Source organism: Pinus tabuliformis, chromosome 9, assembly GCF_031772625.1.
Source record: "Pinus tabuliformis cultivar Carrire ecotype Pingquan chromosome 9, CPIR1, whole genome shotgun sequence".
In the NCBI taxonomy this organism is placed as follows: Eukaryota; Viridiplantae; Streptophyta; class Pinopsida; order Pinales; family Pinaceae; genus Pinus; species Pinus tabuliformis.
Window position 1 is genome coordinate 1,367,404,831 of NC_142307.1, and position 16,858 is coordinate 1,367,421,688.

Genomic DNA, 16,858 nt, shown 5'->3' on the forward strand with positions numbered 1-16,858 from the left:
TAGTTCTTTTATCATATTTATGTGTCAATGTATTTATTTTATGTTGTAGATGGTTTAGATATTAAAAAAAATGAAAAAAAATGAATATTTTTGTACCAAACGATTTTTTCCCGATAATTACGATTTTTTCCGATTTTTTCCTCGTGCCGACAGTATCCCGATAACGATTAATGCAACATTGCTACAAACCCTTGCTGCAAATCTCTGCGCCCAAATCTACTCTGCAAACTGATTGATCTGCTTCACCGGAACCCTTTCTCGGCAACATCAATGATGCCATAACAGTCATAATAATTATGCACACAATAAACATCAATGTTGTCTACTTTCTGGACAATAAATTGTCAGGTGGACTGCAAACAGAGGTTAGGATTGAATCCAAGTGGTGCACCTCACCATCATAAACACCATGTAAGAAAACTGTATTGAATGGATAATTTAGCATACAAATGCCAACATAAAGCTTGAAGCTGTAAAATTTTGGTATCAAAAGATGCTTACTGGGATGTTCATGGACAGTTTAGCAACCTTGTTTAATCAGCAAGGGGAAACAAAGTACGCAAAACATGACTTTGGGTACCATTGTCAACCTAATCAAAGCATATCTTCTATCAGGGTTACCTGCAAATCGCCTGATAAGTCTTTGACATTGTCTTCGGAAAGTTTTTTCTCCTAAAATACCAAGGAAAAAACATAAGAAAGGACAATTAAATTATGAGACAAATAAAGCATACTAGAATTGCAAATCATGACTAAATGTAAAGCGCAAACCTTTTCAAGCTTCTCATAAGCTTTGATTGCATCCCTCCTTATGTTCCTAATAGCAACCTGCAATGATTCAATTTAAACTAGTTCATGCAAAAGAATAGGACATTGCATATTACTCCTACATAATTTTAAAGATATGGGAGATATTGAAAATGATTTCTAGTACTTTCAAGAGACAACTCCAAGTCCACTTCTTACATATTACTGACTAAAAACATCTTATTTGCTCTACCAGACATAAAATCTACTTACCTTGCCCTCTTCTGCACTCTTTGCTACTACTTTTAATAGTTCCTGTTTACATCAGAAGAAAGATTAATAAAGACCACATTGATTAAAGAATATACTCAAAATTTCAGAAAATTTTGTGCATATAGTCAAGCAGCAAAACAACAATGCTCTCTTCATAACACCTCACGAGAAATCTCAGAGAAATAAGTGATTACAATGTTCACAAGTATTCCAAATTTGCAGTGACAAACGATTTGTCAAATGTTGAACAAAGGATTTAGAGAGAGAAGAATTGCACACGCCCTGAGATATGATAATATTATTACATTGTGGAAGATGACTTTATGTACACTGCTTTGGACATGACAACATAACTCCCCAAAGTACGGGAGCATGTCTTAATCCTCAATCGTTAGAGTTGGTTTATCATAAAGCTACTTTTGTGTTAGGTATTTAATAAAGCTAAATTTTACTTTAGTTTCATATAATAAAGTTTTAACAACCTGCAAAAGGACTTACACTTTCACAAGAGATACGTCTGAATAAATGATTGATAATTGATGAGTGAAATGCAATTCACGATATGTAGCTCTGATTCCTAAGATCTAAAATTAAATTTAAAACAGAAAAGTTCTTGAAATAGAAATGAAAATTGTTTCTTTTCGCAAAGACAAAAAAACCATAGAATGATAGATCAGGGAAAGAGATGACATTTAAATGCAATATCGATACAACAAATATTGAGTGATAGGTCTGAGTTTTATATTTGCTGAAAACATAAAAAAAACAGCGCATAGAATTGCAGACCCAACACAAATCAAATCAAATAGCAGAAGAGATTAATCACAATGAATGAATATCAAAGGTGGATAACGCTGGGCTAAAGGGGCCAACCTCCTTCAATGGTTTCACTAAACTTCTATTCTGACTCAAACTCTAAGTGGAGAAGAGACACAAATAAGCAGATAAAACAAAAACTAGGGTAGCTCGGAAGGTATTTCCAAGTGGAGAAAACCCACAAAAAGGAGGCATTATGGGCAAAGTACCCAAGGTTTGGGGTTTTGACCCAAAGGAATGGGATTGAAACCCAAGAAAATGAATTTAATTTGATTATGAGTCATGGAGGCTTAGGTCAGTCAGCAAGGCCAAGGGACATGACCCATGGGGTTTTACACCCCTTGGAGAAGAAGGCGGAATCTATGGCTGGAAGGAGGGTCTGTTGTGTGCTTTTTGTATTGGCTGTAGGTTGGAGACCTAGCCGCAGGTGGTGGCTGCAGGCACGCCGCAGAGGAAAACAAGCAGGCCACAGAGTGTCACAGACTAAAATAAGAAAAGGCCCAGGGACTAACAGACCTAACATAGGGCTGTTAAGGTAATGTGATCCCAGGTTGAGGTCAAAACAAAGGAGGCCGTGGGCCCAAGGTTGCTGTACGCTAGTCGAGGGCTAGTTTAGGAGACCAAAGCCTAGAAAAAGTAGGCTGAGCAAGCCTCAGGCTGAACAGTGTAGTTAAAGGGCTGCTACAAGGCTGCTTAAGTGGTGTAAGGGCTGCTACGGAAGGCCAAATAACAGTACAGTGGGCTAAAGGGAGCAGTCTGCTGGTGAGGAAGGTAGCCATAGGCCTAAAGGAGCTAGCCAGGGCTACAGAAAAGTTGGACAGCGGTCTAAAGTAGCAGACCCTATGCAAAAAGAAGACTATAGCAGCAAAGGAAGGGCGCTACAGCGAGGACAGCAACGGTACTGGAGGTTAACAGTTGGCAGCAAAGGACAATTCATCAGCTATAGTGTACCATGGGCTAAAGGAACCAGCTCAGGTGATTAAGTATCTTGCTGGTTGTATTTTCTTGTAGGTAAAGGACAGCTGATTGTATTTGTATGTGTGCAGATAAGATCCTGATGGACAAGGCCTCAGCCCTAGTTGTATTTGTCAAAAGACTGATTGTGTATATTATAGCATTGTACCGGGGTTTGTAAAGGGCCATCATCCCTAGTACAGGAGCCCTAACGTTTTCTTATTGATGGACTAATAAGGTACGTGATTTGGGCCGAAAATACCATGTACTGTTATTGATCTATTTGTTGTTATATTATGTTGTTCAAAGTTGTTTAAAGTTGGGCATCTCTAGTGTGTTTATGTTCCTAGCTAGGGCATAGACCTGACCAAGCGTGCATGGAAATTTCAACATGGCACCGAGCTACTTTGAAGGGTAGCTAGATTAGAGTGTGCACTGCTGTCAGCTCTAGGAGGGAGTTGTGAGACTGTTGTAAGAAACAACAGTAGTGCCAAATCACAGTTGCGTAGACATGGAGCAAAAGGTTCACCAGAAAACATGGAGATGCATCCTTGACTAGTTTGGTGACAAGATAGAATGGGAGTTCTGGTGGATTGGTGGAGAACTCTGTGCACAACAGTATGTTGTGTGGAAGGTTGTTGATGATGGACTTCCATTGACTTGTCAATGTATATTGGGACAGCTTAGGTGCCTTCGCAGGGAGTGCTTTGGCATGGACGAGGTAGCTCTATGTGGATGGCAAGTTGATCATGAGATAGTCTCTTCATTGGGTTGCAGAGTTTCACATCCAAAAATGAAGGCATGTGCACATGAGGTGTTTGACCCAGGAGGATGAAGGCACTTGCAGAGTTGAGTTGCAGTGGTCTAGAGTGGACTAGGCCTAGTGTTCAATTGCAACTCAGGATTGACCTTGAAAGGACACAAGTTCATTACAGCACTGTCCAAGAGGGAAAGCAGAGTGAGCTAAGGGGAGGTTGTGTAGGCTCAAAGGGAGTCTAGCTTCAGAGGGAGACTGTGAAGGAGAGTCAACTGCATAGTGGAAGTCTAATATTCAGGGTTCAACCAATAGAGTGGAGCCGTCCAAGCCATTCAAGGATAGTCACAGAACATGCCTGGACAGTTGTGGTGCACGAAAGGAAAGTCTTGGTACATGCAAGGATAGTAATGGTACATGCAAGGATAGTCATGAACCATGCAAGAAAAGTCATGATCATGCACAAAGAAGACATGGCACATGCAAGGAGAGTTATGGCCATGCAAGGAAAGTCATGGAGTTAGAGATTCCAAGGAGCAAGGTATCTTCGAAGATCAAGGTCTTCCCGAAGGACATGGTTGCAGATCAAATTAGGATGCAGGGCCACTTCCAAGTAGTGGTGGAAATACCTTCCTCACTAAGAGGGAGTGTTGAAATTTGAGTAGCTCGAAAGGTATTTCCAAGTGGAGAAAACCCGCAAAAAGGAAGCTTTATGGGCAAAGTATCCAAGGATTGGTGTTTTGACCCAAAGGAATGGGCTTGAAACCCAAGAAAATGAATTTAATTTGATTATGGATGATGTACGCTCAGGTCAACTAGCAAGGCCAAGGGACATGACCCTTGGGGTTTCACAACCCTTAGACAACTATAAATAGGCCAAAGGAAAGGCTAGAACACAAGAGGTGGAAGGACACACACTTTTGGGAAAGGCAAGCAAAGGAGTTGCAGATCTGAGGAGCAGGCCGAGTCTATGGCTGGAAGGAGGGTTTGTTATGTGTTTTTTGTTTTGGTCGCAAGTTGGAGACCTAGCCGCAAGTGGTGGCCACAGGTGTTGGCCGCAAGCAGGCAATAGAGGGCCACAGGCAGGGCCACAAGGGCCGCAGGCAAGGCCACAAGGGCCATGGGTAGGGCCACAAGGGCTGCAGACTGAAATAAGAAAAGGTTGAGCAACTAACAAACCTAACAAGAGAACTGTTAGGGTAATCTAAGCCCAGGCCGAGGTTTAAACAGACAAGGTCGAGGGCCTCAAGGTTGTTGTCAGCTAGTCGATGGCTAGTAAAGGAGACCGAAGCATAGAAGAAGTGGATTGAGTGAGCCTCAAGTTGAACACTGTAGTTAAAGGGCTGCTACAAGGTCGGTTAAGTGGTATAAGGGTTGCTAAGAAAGGTTGAACAACAATACAGTGGGCTAAAGGGAGTACTATGTTGGTGAGGAAGGAGAAGACCCTATGCAAAAAGAAAACTATAGCAGAAAAGGAAGAGGGCTACAGCTATGTCACAGGGTTCGGCGAACCTGAAGGTTCAGGTTCGAAATTCGGCGAACCTGAAAAAAGAAATTTGAAATTCGTTCAAGTTCGCTGAACCTGAAATTCGAACCTCAAGTCGAACTTGAACGAACTCGAACCTAAATGAACTTCAACGAACCTGAAGGCGAATTTTAGCGAATTTTTTAAGGTTCGATTTTTTTAATGATGCACTGAGAACTTCATTATGACAGCCATGATAGCTGTTTTATCCTACCTTCATCACTGTACTCTAGACCATCATGTTGACTGTGATCGTGCGAGAGTGTATTCCATGACTGCAGGATCGTTGTGATCTTTCTTACATCGAGACAGTGAGATCATGTAAAGATAGTGAGGGATCCGAAGATCTTTCCATTACATATATATATACATTGACTGTTAAGAAATAGATCCACCGAGATGAGATACTATTCCTCACTATACTGAGGTCCTTACTGTCTCATTTATTCCGAGACTGTAATGGTTACTGTGGCTCTTTGTTATGCAGGGATTGTATCCTCCGAGAATGATCATTTTTGCGGCTTTGTTATTGTGCCACAATTGTAGTATATATATATGTGTGTGTGTGTGTGTGTGTGATTGAGACAACATCTAACATCAATCTTATTAGGCCGAGAGAGAGGTTCTATCACTGCTCTTCTTTGTCTAGAGTCTAGACTTCTACAGGAGTATCACCAAGGCCTTGATGCCAAGACTGCTATGCGAGATCCATTGACACTGTGCCTTTGTCCTAAATCTTTGCTACTCCATTCAGCTGAGATCCTCACAGGTATGTCGAGATCACTAGTTGTGCAATTGTGATATGTCTAGGTATATTTGTATGCTAAAACAGATATGCCGAGAATGTCTAATCCTTCAATCTTTGCAACGTCAATTATACAAGGTTATTCCTGCTCCATTAGACCGAGGTCATATATAGATATACATATAAATATATATATATATATATATATATATATATATTGAAAAATATGTATAGTCGAACCTAATGCCGAACCTCATTCGAACCTGATCAGAAAATTCGAATTCGAATCGAACTTAATTGTTGTCGAACTCGAATTCGAACTTGAACCATGTGACATAGGGCTACAGTAAGGAAAGCAAGGGTATTGGAGGTTAATAGTTGGTTGCAAAGGATAGTTGGTCAGTTGTAGTGTACCGTGGGCTAAAGGAACCAGACCAGGTGGGTAACTATCTTGTTGGTTGTATTTTCTTGCAAGCAAAGGATAGCTGATTTTATTTGTATGTGGGCAGATGAGAGCCTAATGGACTAGACCTTATCCCTGGTTGTATTTGTCAAAGGACTGACTATGTATATTATAGCATTGTAGGTTTGTAAAGGGCCATCATCGCTGGTACAAAATCCCTAAGGTTTTCTTATTGATGGACTAATAAGGAATGTGATTTGGGCCAAAAATATTGTGTATTATTGATATGTTTGTTTATAGATCTGATTGTACAAAGTTGTTTAAAGTTGTGAATCTCTAGTATGTTTATGTTTCTAGCTAGGGCATAGATCTGATCTAGGGTGCGTGGAAATTTCAACATGAGTTTTATATTTGTTGAAAACATAAAATAACAATGCATTGAATTGCAGACCCAACACCCATCAAATCAATTAGCTGAAGAAAATAATCATAATGAATGAATATCAAAAGTCGATAACGTTGGGCTAAAAGGGCCAACCTTCTTCAGTGGCTTCACTAAACTTGTATGCTGACCCAAACTCTAAGTGTAGAAGAGACACAAATAAGCAGATAAAACATAAACTAAAACTCATTGTTAACTCTTCTAAATTGAAAAAGGAAACATCCTAGTGGGGTCACCCACCTAGATTCACATACTAAAATTAACTAACATGCATATTGTGATTTTGAGTATATTTGAGAAATTCACCTTGTAAGGTGCACTATCACTCACACATGCATAAAGGAATCTCAAGAAGTAATAGAGGTGATCTCTCCATGTGAGGCACCATTACTTGTATTCATGCATACAAAGATAATGACTAATTATTGGTCTAACCACAATATAAAAATAGAAACTCCCGAAATTTAGGAAATTGCTAATAAATACAAGTTGAAGCAGAATCACAGAAATTATTCAAATAGCATGCTAAGAGCAACAAGCTAACACTTTGTCTTTGCAAGGAAAGTGTTCTTCACACATCAATCTTATCTCTTGGCAATTCAAACTTGCCCTTCGCTACGGGCTTTGTGTAAACATTTTCCACCTATGTATCTCAAAAAACATACATCAAGATCATTATTATCTTTTGTATCATGTCCATACAAAATGATATTTAATCTCAATGTGCTTAAATCTATCGTGGAAAGTTATATCATTGAGGAGTTTAATGCAACTCTGACTATCACAATAATAATAGTGCGGTCCAACATCACCTTGGTCAACTCAACTACTACCAATTTGGGAACCCAAATTGCCCCACAACTATTAAAATAAAATGTAGAATATGCAAGTGACAAGCAAGAGAATAAATGAGAGATATGTATTACATCAATGTGCATAAGTTACATAAAGTGGTGTTGTATATATATCTAGCAAGTTCCATTTAGGAACTGTTGCCACACAATCTAGCAGGGGTCCAAGGAGGGATACCTAAGGGACAACTACTAGACCAAGTGACAACAATGGGACAAAGACCCAATGTCACCTCAATTAGTGTCCCCTGCTCTTTACGGACTTTCACTGATGGTAGGAGTCCTGATATGGGCAATCACTTATAAAGATGGAATCAATGATAAGTTATAAAGTGATTTCAAAGACCCCTTCAAAAGAGAGGCTCAACTATGGCATGATAAAAGAAAGGCTCTCTAAGAAATACCTAAGAGGAGAGTCAACACCTAGGGTTATGAATATTCAATTGATGATGAGTATGACTAGGATCAAGACTTCCACGATGAGGCAAGACCTCTCTAGGAGTTTTGCAAGATGATTCTTCTTCAAAATAGGGCTTCCACTCCACTAGAGAGACCTAGAAAGAAACCTACGCGAGAGTATAGTGTAGAGTAGTCAAATTTTTTTTCAAATTTCATCATCATCATTGCAGTTTCTAGTCTTCATATGTAATCCAAATTCTGTTGCCCTGTGGGCCTTGATGTAAAAATGATCCTAGTATGTTTATAAAACCATGTAAAACATCTAGGTAAGCATATGATTTTTACCAAAGAGTTTCACTCTCGAGAGTTTTTTTCCTTCTGCCAATTATTTGTGTTTTTAACATTTATAATTGGTAGAGTTTTTCTCCCAAGCATGCCCTAAAGCTAGAGTGGGGCTCGATGGTAAGGTCTTAGGTGAGTCCTAATGTATCGAATCTATGTAATTTGTCATACTAGATCATCTAGAAAGTGTCGAACAATTTGGTTGAGTCTAGAGGTTATGTTTTTATTTGTCAAAATTCCCCTTCAGTATGGGATTTTCCATGTAATATCTAAAATAAATGTAAAAGTGGTGTCTATAGGAATTCTAGGGGGTATGAGTACTTAATTTTACACCTCAACTCCTAAAATTTCTATCTAGACACACTTTGAGGGTGGAAAAATATGTCTAAACCCCTCTAGAGTCATTATTATTATTATTTTCTAGCAAAAAATGGCAAAATAATTAGCTAGAAATTAGTCAAAAAAAATTAAAATGAGAGAAAATAAAATTTTCTCCAAGTGGAAAAATAATGAAAAAGGGAATGTGCACTTTCTAAAAAAGGGATCAAACTGAAATATGAAAAAAGTATCATTTCCAAGGAAGAAAAGACCCACAAAAAAATTTGTGGGGCCAAAAAGAAAATATTTTCTCAAGGAAATCGAATATTTTGATTTTGTTGTCGCTCAGATTGTACAGGCACTGCGACAACGACTCAAGTCGAGGGTTTTCACTCTGATCCCCGACGTCTCTGTTCTAGTTGTCACCCAATAGCAGGCTATGGGGGGTAGTCCCTATGGAAATGTGAAGATGGAGAACAAGTTGGCAACCAACGAGTCCGGGAGACACGATTGAGTGGCCTAGCTACTTGGTTAATTTTAAAAATACTTAAGGATTAGATTTGATTTGAATGTGAGACCAGTGCCTTATGGAGTAAACTTCTTGCTTATTACCAATTATATGTCAAGTAACTGGATGGACAATCGCTACTTGGATGCTTCACCAACTTAAATGCTATGCAGATCCTAAGAATTAGATGTGATGCAAGAATCTTGGTTACTTTTAGTTATATGCTTATTCTAAGTAAGACCTTCCTCTTAACTGCTTTGGAACCAGTCTTTAGAGTAGGTTGTGGGATGGAAGCCAACGGCAAGCAAGCAAAGGCTTGATTAACGACACCTCTCCCTGTGTTCCAACCACCCAATGCCTTCGGCACTGCAGAGACTATGGCTCTTACAACTGCAAGGTCACCGCGTTAACCACTAGAAAGGTGTTGAATCCCTTAAGCTAAATTGAGAAAGGGTGACCCTAAATGTCTATCAACTAGGCTTATGCTTGGAGGTATGTTATTAATGCAACTAGACTTAGGATGCTTGTGCAAGGTGTATGAGTGGTTCTTGAATTAAGATTGTTTGCTAATTTAAGTACTTAATTAAGATTCAATCTTCAGTTATGATAACAAGTATTTATTAAGGAATTTAAAAGGCAATCTTAAGCAAGATAAAATGCCAATTTTAAAAGTGCCAACAAGAAACAAGAGATATTCAAAGATACAATTGCTCAAGAATGAAATAGATGCTCTTCACAATAGATACCTACTTGAAATATGATCTATAAATCCAATGTCAATCCAATTAGCCAACACAAGATGTTAATTACTCAAGATAGAGAACAAGATTATCAATGAAACAAGACAATCGCTTAAGTGCCACAAATAAGTATTGTTGCACTCAAATTGTCAAAGTTCCATGGAAACAGAAGTGCCAACTTTTTCAACAAGGATCAGATCACATATCAGCAGTCTGTGTGTCATGGTCATCCCATTCTGCAAGTTATATATTGTAAATGATCTTAGTAAAACCTCGAGTCTATGTTACAACCTAGGTAAACCTATAATTTGATGATGAATTCCATCCTAGGAGGTTTTTTAACCTCACTGATTACCTGTGTTTTTCGACACAACTAATCAAAAGAGTTTTTCCCTCCAACTTAAACCCCCAAAGCTAGGGTGAAATTTATTGTCGAATTATTTGTTGGCATTATGATTCAAGTGTTGTCCTTGATGGCAACTCACTCAGAGGTTGGTACAAGTGCTCAGAGGTTGGTATAGGTGATGGCAACTTAATCAGAGGACAGATCTTAGTACAGCATGCCAAGAAAGTTCATTCACGCAGGATCGTTAAGCCCAAGTCGCGTATACAAGCAGGTTCACTATATACCAAGTCGCGTATACGCAGGTTCACTATATATCAAGTCGCGTGTACACGCAGGTTGGCTTCAGTAAAAGAGCGTGTATGTGGAAAACTTATCTTTGGTCCGTGACGGTTATTTCTTGGAAGTTGTGCCTATAGTTTTGGACCATGATGTCTCGACGAACGTGTTAATCCCTAGTTTTGAAGCTGATGGTATTGGGTTACTATGGTTTTGGACCATGGTATTGTAAAGGGCCTAAGGCTATATAAGGAGAAGATCATTAGGCAAGTGGGAGCAAGCATGGTGTGTCTGACGAAGTGAGAAGATCTGGTATCACTGTTTATCTGTTCGGGACGCTTGGCAAGGGTCGGATCTGACAGCGAAGGCATAAGTAATTATTTCTAGATCTGCACGCGGGTTGCCTTTGGAGAAAGCGCGTATACACGCGGTTTTGGTACAGTGAAGTAGCGTATGCATAATAAGATTTGATATTTCAGGTTGTTGTTGATTCTGGTGGTTGTTGCAGAGTTCTGGGCTCTGGTTTGGGTTCTGTGTTCTTGATGACAGGGTTTCAGTGATTCAGTATTGGGTTGTTTAATGAATTATGATGCAAGTATAAGTTGATGATTGTATTGCAGTAATGTTTGTTTTGTACTCTTGGATCCAGTCTGAAAATTGATGAAACGTGGTCCCTGAAGGAAAGAAGGTTGTAGGGTCAGCACCTACGTACTAGTACATGGATCGGCTAGTACAAGAGCTAAGGGGGTTGTAGCTCCCTTCCAGAAGTAGTTGGAAAACGAGAGAGGGTTGTAGCCCTCTGCAAGTTGCAGTCTGCGTACTGGTAAAGGACTGCACCAGTACATTGTAAAAGAATTTTCTTATTAAAGAAGAAAGAGACGAATTGCAGCATGTGGTTTTCACCCACATTGGGTTTCCACCTTATATCATGGTGTTCATGTGTGTGGCTCTTGTGTGATGTTCTGTTCTGTTATACTGCACCTGTTTACTGTTAATATGCTTAATAATGTTCTGATGCACTTACTGAAGATTAAGCTAACTGAATTATAAGATCTATAGATATACGCTAGTTGCATTAGACACAGTAGCGTGTACACGCGGGTTCTCTTAACTGAAGTAGCGTATATGTTTCTAAGTATGAAATTGAAAAGTTTTATCTGATCAGATAATACTGATTCACCCCCCCCCCCCCTCTCAGTATTATTTCCAACAATTGGTATCAGAGCAGGTCCTTCAGAGGAAGCTTGATCGCTTGAAGGAAAAGATCCATCAGAATGGCTAATCCAAAAAGAGAGGCACACATCAGGCCACCAGTCTTTGACGGGAACAATTTTACTCACTGGAAGATAAGAACCACTGCATATCTACAATCACTTGGAGCAGAAATTTGGGGAATCGTAGAAGGAGGATACAAATTCCCATCAGCAACTCCTACAGATCCAGCAGAGAAAAAGCAATATGAGCTCAATGCCAAAGCTGTTACTGTCCTATTGAGCAGTTTGACACAATCAGAATTTATGAAGATCATGCATTTCAAATCAGCTAAGGAAATATGGGACAAAATCGTCACAAGCTACGAAGGAGATGATCAGGTAAAAAGCAAAGCTTCAAACTCTAAGAATCCGGTATGAAACTCTTAAGATGCATAGTAATGAAAGCATAGCTAATTATTTCCTGTGTATGGATGAGATTGTGAATTGTATGAGGGATCTGGGTGAAGAATTTGAGGAAGTTGTCTTAGTTGAAAAGGTTTTGAGATCTCTGTCTGCTAAATTTGATTCTAAAGTATCTGCCATAGAAGAAAAGGAGAATGTGCAGAAAATCACCATGTCACAGCTTCACGGGATCTTAACTACTTTTGAAATGCGACAAGAGGTACCACCAGAAGCCGCATTCGAAGTGTCAGAGGAAGAAGATGAGGTAAATTTTGTCAAGAATCTTGAACGGGGAACTGGACGGTTCAAAGGTAAGCTACCTTTCAAATGTTTTCTATGTGGTAGAATTGGTCACTATGCTGCTAGATGCCCTCATAACAAAGGAAAGATATCTGAAGAAGATGGTAGAAGCTATTATACCCATATTACAAGTTCATTCAATGATAGTGAAGATATTAGAAGTCTCATGGCACATGAAAAGAAGAATGCTTCATCCAATAATAGCAAAGATATTAAAAGTCTCATGGCACATGAAAAGAAGAATGCAGAAACTGAAGAAGTTACCAAATTAAATGAACAATTGGAGACGGTAACCAGGGTAAGGGAGCAATTGCAAGATGTAGTAAAGGATCAGAGCATAACTATTCAAAGGCTTGAATCAAAGATCCTCTCTCTAAAAGAAGATCTTAAAAAATCAAGAGAACAGAACAGAGAAGCTCTTGAAGATCAAGAACATGAAGTGATCAAACTAAAGCGACAAGTGGAAGAAGGAAGAAAAGCTGAAGAAGACCTAAGGAATCAGTATCTGAAAAATGAAGAACAACATCAGGTTGAGGTAAATATCTTGAAAGGTAAACTAGAAGAAAAGGATAAGCTTTTACGATTTCAAGATAGTGCTAAAGTCTTGGATGATATTCTTAATAGCCAAAGGTCTCCTGCTATCAAAACTGGTCTTGGTTTTCATGAATATGTTGAAGGTGAATCTAGTTCACAAGGTGAGGCAAGAAACTCTAATGAGAAATCTGAAATGCTCAACAAGGAACAACCAAGGAAAGAAATTCCTCAAGGAAGATCCTTTACTCCTAACTATGGACGTGATAGACGATTATTTCCTCCACTGAATAATGTTGAATGTTATGTATGTCATAATCTTGGACATGTTGCAGCCAGATGTAGAAGTAGAATGGTTCAAGAAATATCATCGCATCCCAGGTATTTCAGAGGATATTGCTTTGCCTGCAATGCATATGGACACAAAGCAATTGATTGTGATAGAAGGAACATGAAAAATGTAAGGTGTTATACATGCAACAACTATGGGCATAAAGCAAGGGAATGCAGGAGTAGATTTCAAAATTCAAAACAAGAGGACCATACATCATCACAGTTCCAGGAACTGAAGAAGACAGAGACAGAAAGGTGTGGCATAATTCAGACAGCGGACATAACAGACACAGGGGAATCTGAAAGTGATGAAATTCAGTATTCCATCTTGCATACGCTGATATAACGAAGACAAGTCGCGTATATACGCGAGTTACAGGCTGCAAAGTCGCGTATATGAAGAAAGGGCAGCAGAACAGACCCAGGTTCAGTCATGGTTGGCTCAGGCTCAGGGGGAGCAGAACAGACTCAGGAAATGGTTCAGTCATGGTTGGCTCACACTCAGGGGGAGCATATACTTCAAATCATTCATTGTTGGCATTATGGTTAGAAGTTGAATGATACATCTTGTTGTTTGATCAAAGGAATAGTATTGCAGGCTGATGCTTATGGTACAGATCTGAATGGCTGGTCTTAGAACCTGCATCTGCTCAGGGGGAGCATGGATGGATTGATACAACTTGGAATATACAAAGGGAGAGCCAAATCAGAAACTTCAGCATGTACTCAGCGGGGGTATGGACAGAAGTATGGACAGTAAAAGGTATACCAAAGAAGAGAATATCTTGGTCCGCCCTTTGCCCTTGATGTCAAAGGGGGAGAGTGACTTGGTGTGGTGGTTGCCATCAAGTCCAAAGGGGGAGATTGTTGGCATTATGATTCAAGTGTTGTCCTTGATGGCAACTCACTCAAAGGTTGGTACAGGTGCTCAGAGGTTGGTACAGGTGATGGCAACTTAATCAGAGGACAGATCTTAGTACAGCATGCCAAGAAAGTTCATTCACGCAGGATCGTTAAGCCCAAGTCGCGTATACAAGCAGGTTCACTATATACCAAGTCGCGTATACGCAGGTTCACTATATATCAAGTCGCGTGTACACGCAGGTTGGCTTCAGTAAAAGAGCGTGTATGTGGAAAACTTATCTTTGGTCCGTGACGGTTATTTCTTGGAAGTTGTGCCTATAGTTTTGGACCATGATGTCTCGACGAACGTGTTAATCCCTAGTTTTGAAGCTGATGGTATTGGGTTACTATGGTTTTGGACCGTGGTATTGTAAAGGGCCTAAGGCTATATAAGGAGAAGATCATTAGGCAAGTGGGAGCAAGCATGGTGTGTCTGACGAAGTGAGAAGATCTGGTATCACTGTTTATCTGTTCGGGACGCTTGGCAAGGGTCGGATCTGATAGCGAAGGCATAAGTAATTATTTCTAGATCTGCACGCGGGTTGCCTTTGGAGAAAGCGCGTATACACGCGGTTTTGGTACAGTGAAGTAGCGTATGCATAATAAGATTTGATATGTCAGGTTGTTGTTGATTCTGGTGGTTGTTGCAGAGTTCTGGGCTCTGGTTTGGGTTATGTGTTCTTGATGACAGGGTTTCAGTGATTCAGTATTGGGTTGTTTAATGAATTATGATGCAAGTATAAGTTGATGATTGTATTGCAGTAACGTTTGTTTTGTACTCTTGGATCCAGTCTGAAAATTGATGAAACGTGGTCCCTGAAGGAAAGAAAGTTGTAGGGTCAGCACCTACGTACTAGTAAATGGATCGGCTAGTACAAGAGCTAAGGGGGTTGTAGCTCCCTTCCAGAAGTAGTTGGAAAACGAGAGATGGTTGTAGCCAGTGATGCGGGGGAGCGCCCCCCCCCCCTTCGAACCCGCTCCCGAAGCGCGCTCCGGGCGGGAGCGGCTCGGGAGCGGGTCGGGAGCGCGCTCCCCAAATCGCTCCCGGACGGGAGCGATTTTCGGGAGCGCGCTCCCGTAAAAAAATTTGCGCTCCCTGGTCTGTGAGGGAGCGCTTCAGGGAGCGATCGCTCCCGCGCTCCCGGAGCGCTTTTTAATGCCCGGGAGCGATCGGGGAGCGATCGCTCCCTGATCGCTCCCGGGCATTAAAAAACGCTCCGGGAGCGAATTTTAAAAATTCGGGAGCGATTCGGCGGAAAAAAATTCCGCGGACCCGAAAAAAACAAAAAATTTAACTTATTTTTTTGGATTTATAAGCCCAATGGGCCAAAACAAAATCATTTCAATGAGATTGAGCTTGAGTTTGAGAGCAAAGGAGCAAGGAGCAAGAGCTGAGGAGCAAGGAGCCAGAGCTGAGGAGCGAGGAGCAAGTGCCAAGGAGCGAGGAGCAAGCTTGCAGAGGTAAGTAACTTAATCATTTAGTTAGTTTAGCTGGTTAGGTGGTTAGTTTGGTTAGTTTAATTTACCTGTTTGAGTTTAAAGATCATTAATTTAAATTAAATTAATAAATTAAATGAATTAATCCCAATAAACTAAATTAATTTGCAGATTCAAGACTCAAACCCTACAAACATCAAACACGATGGACCTGGGGATTTTTATTGGCATTTTCCTCTTCCTGGTCCCTTTTCTGGTTATTATGGTGGTGGAGAGTAGGAAACGGAGGGGGCCTGAAACTGAAGAGGTGGATGAAGAAGCCGGAGGAAGTCAAATAGGTGAAAACCCCAGTGAGGAGGATGTGGAGGAGGGTGAACATGAGGGTCAAAAAACTAAACAAGACCAAACTCCATTGTGGAAATATGTTCAGAGGCCTGAAGCAGGGAGAGGGGGTGGAACCACTAAATTTCATTGCCCCCATTGCAATTCTGATTTCACAGGCTCATACACCCGTTTGAGAAGACACCTTTGCGGGAAAAGGGCATGGGATGGAGAGAAACAAATAGGAATCAGAACTTTTGACAAGGTGTCAACAGAAGATAGAGCCAAATACATAAAGGAAGAGGAGGACGCCCAATACAAAGCAAAAAGATCAAGGGGTTTCTTTGAAAGCTCACAAAGAACTCCTTCAGCATCCTCCCAAGGCAGTGGATATGGACATGGAGGCTCAGGGTCATCATCTTTACGCCGTAGAACCATATCAGATTTCCTTGATGAGGGGTGTAGGAATGATGTGGATTCAAAAATTTACAGGTTCCTCTATGCAAATGGGATATCATTCAATGTTCTACGCTCACCTTATTGGCACGAAATGGTTTCTGCCATAAATGATGCCCCTAAAGGATACAAGAGCCCTGGGTATGACAAGGCAAGAACAGTTGGCCTTGATCATGAAAAAGCAAAAATATCACATTCTTTGAATAAAATGACAAGTTCTTGGACTGACAATGGGGTGTCCATTGTATCTGATGGATGGACAAATGTAAAAGGCAAGCCATTGATAAGTGTTCTCGCTGTGTCCCGAAGTGGTCCCATTTTTCTAGCTGCACATGATTACTCAGACAAGTTCAAGACCGCTATCAACATTGCAGAAGCATTGCTTGAAACAATTGAGCGTATTGGCCCATACAATGTCATCCAAGTCATCACTGATAATGCTCGTAATTGTAAGGCAGCGGGAGCAATTATTGAGGATAGATA

The 16,858-nt window shown here is 40.3% G+C and overlaps 1 protein-coding gene across 7 annotated transcripts in view; it reads right to left on the bottom strand.

Moving 5' to 3' along the window:
- Nucleotides 1-579: 579 nt before the first annotated feature.
- Nucleotides 580-16,858, bottom strand: part of LOC149153580 (ribosome-recycling factor, chloroplastic-like) — a 190,978-nt gene continuing 174,699 nt past the window's right edge. For all 7 annotated transcript variants that reach the window (XM_089438724.1, XM_089438725.1, XM_089438723.1 and 4 more), the window contains 3 exons: nucleotides 1,021-1,062; nucleotides 772-828; nucleotides 580-672 (listed from right to left, as the gene is read on the bottom strand). In XM_089438724.1, coding sequence (XP_089294850.1) covers nucleotides 595-672; nucleotides 772-828; nucleotides 1,021-1,062 — 177 coding nt within the window. In that variant the 3' untranslated portion in view covers nucleotides 580-594. The remainder of the gene's footprint in view (nucleotides 673-771; nucleotides 829-1,020; nucleotides 1,063-16,858) is intronic.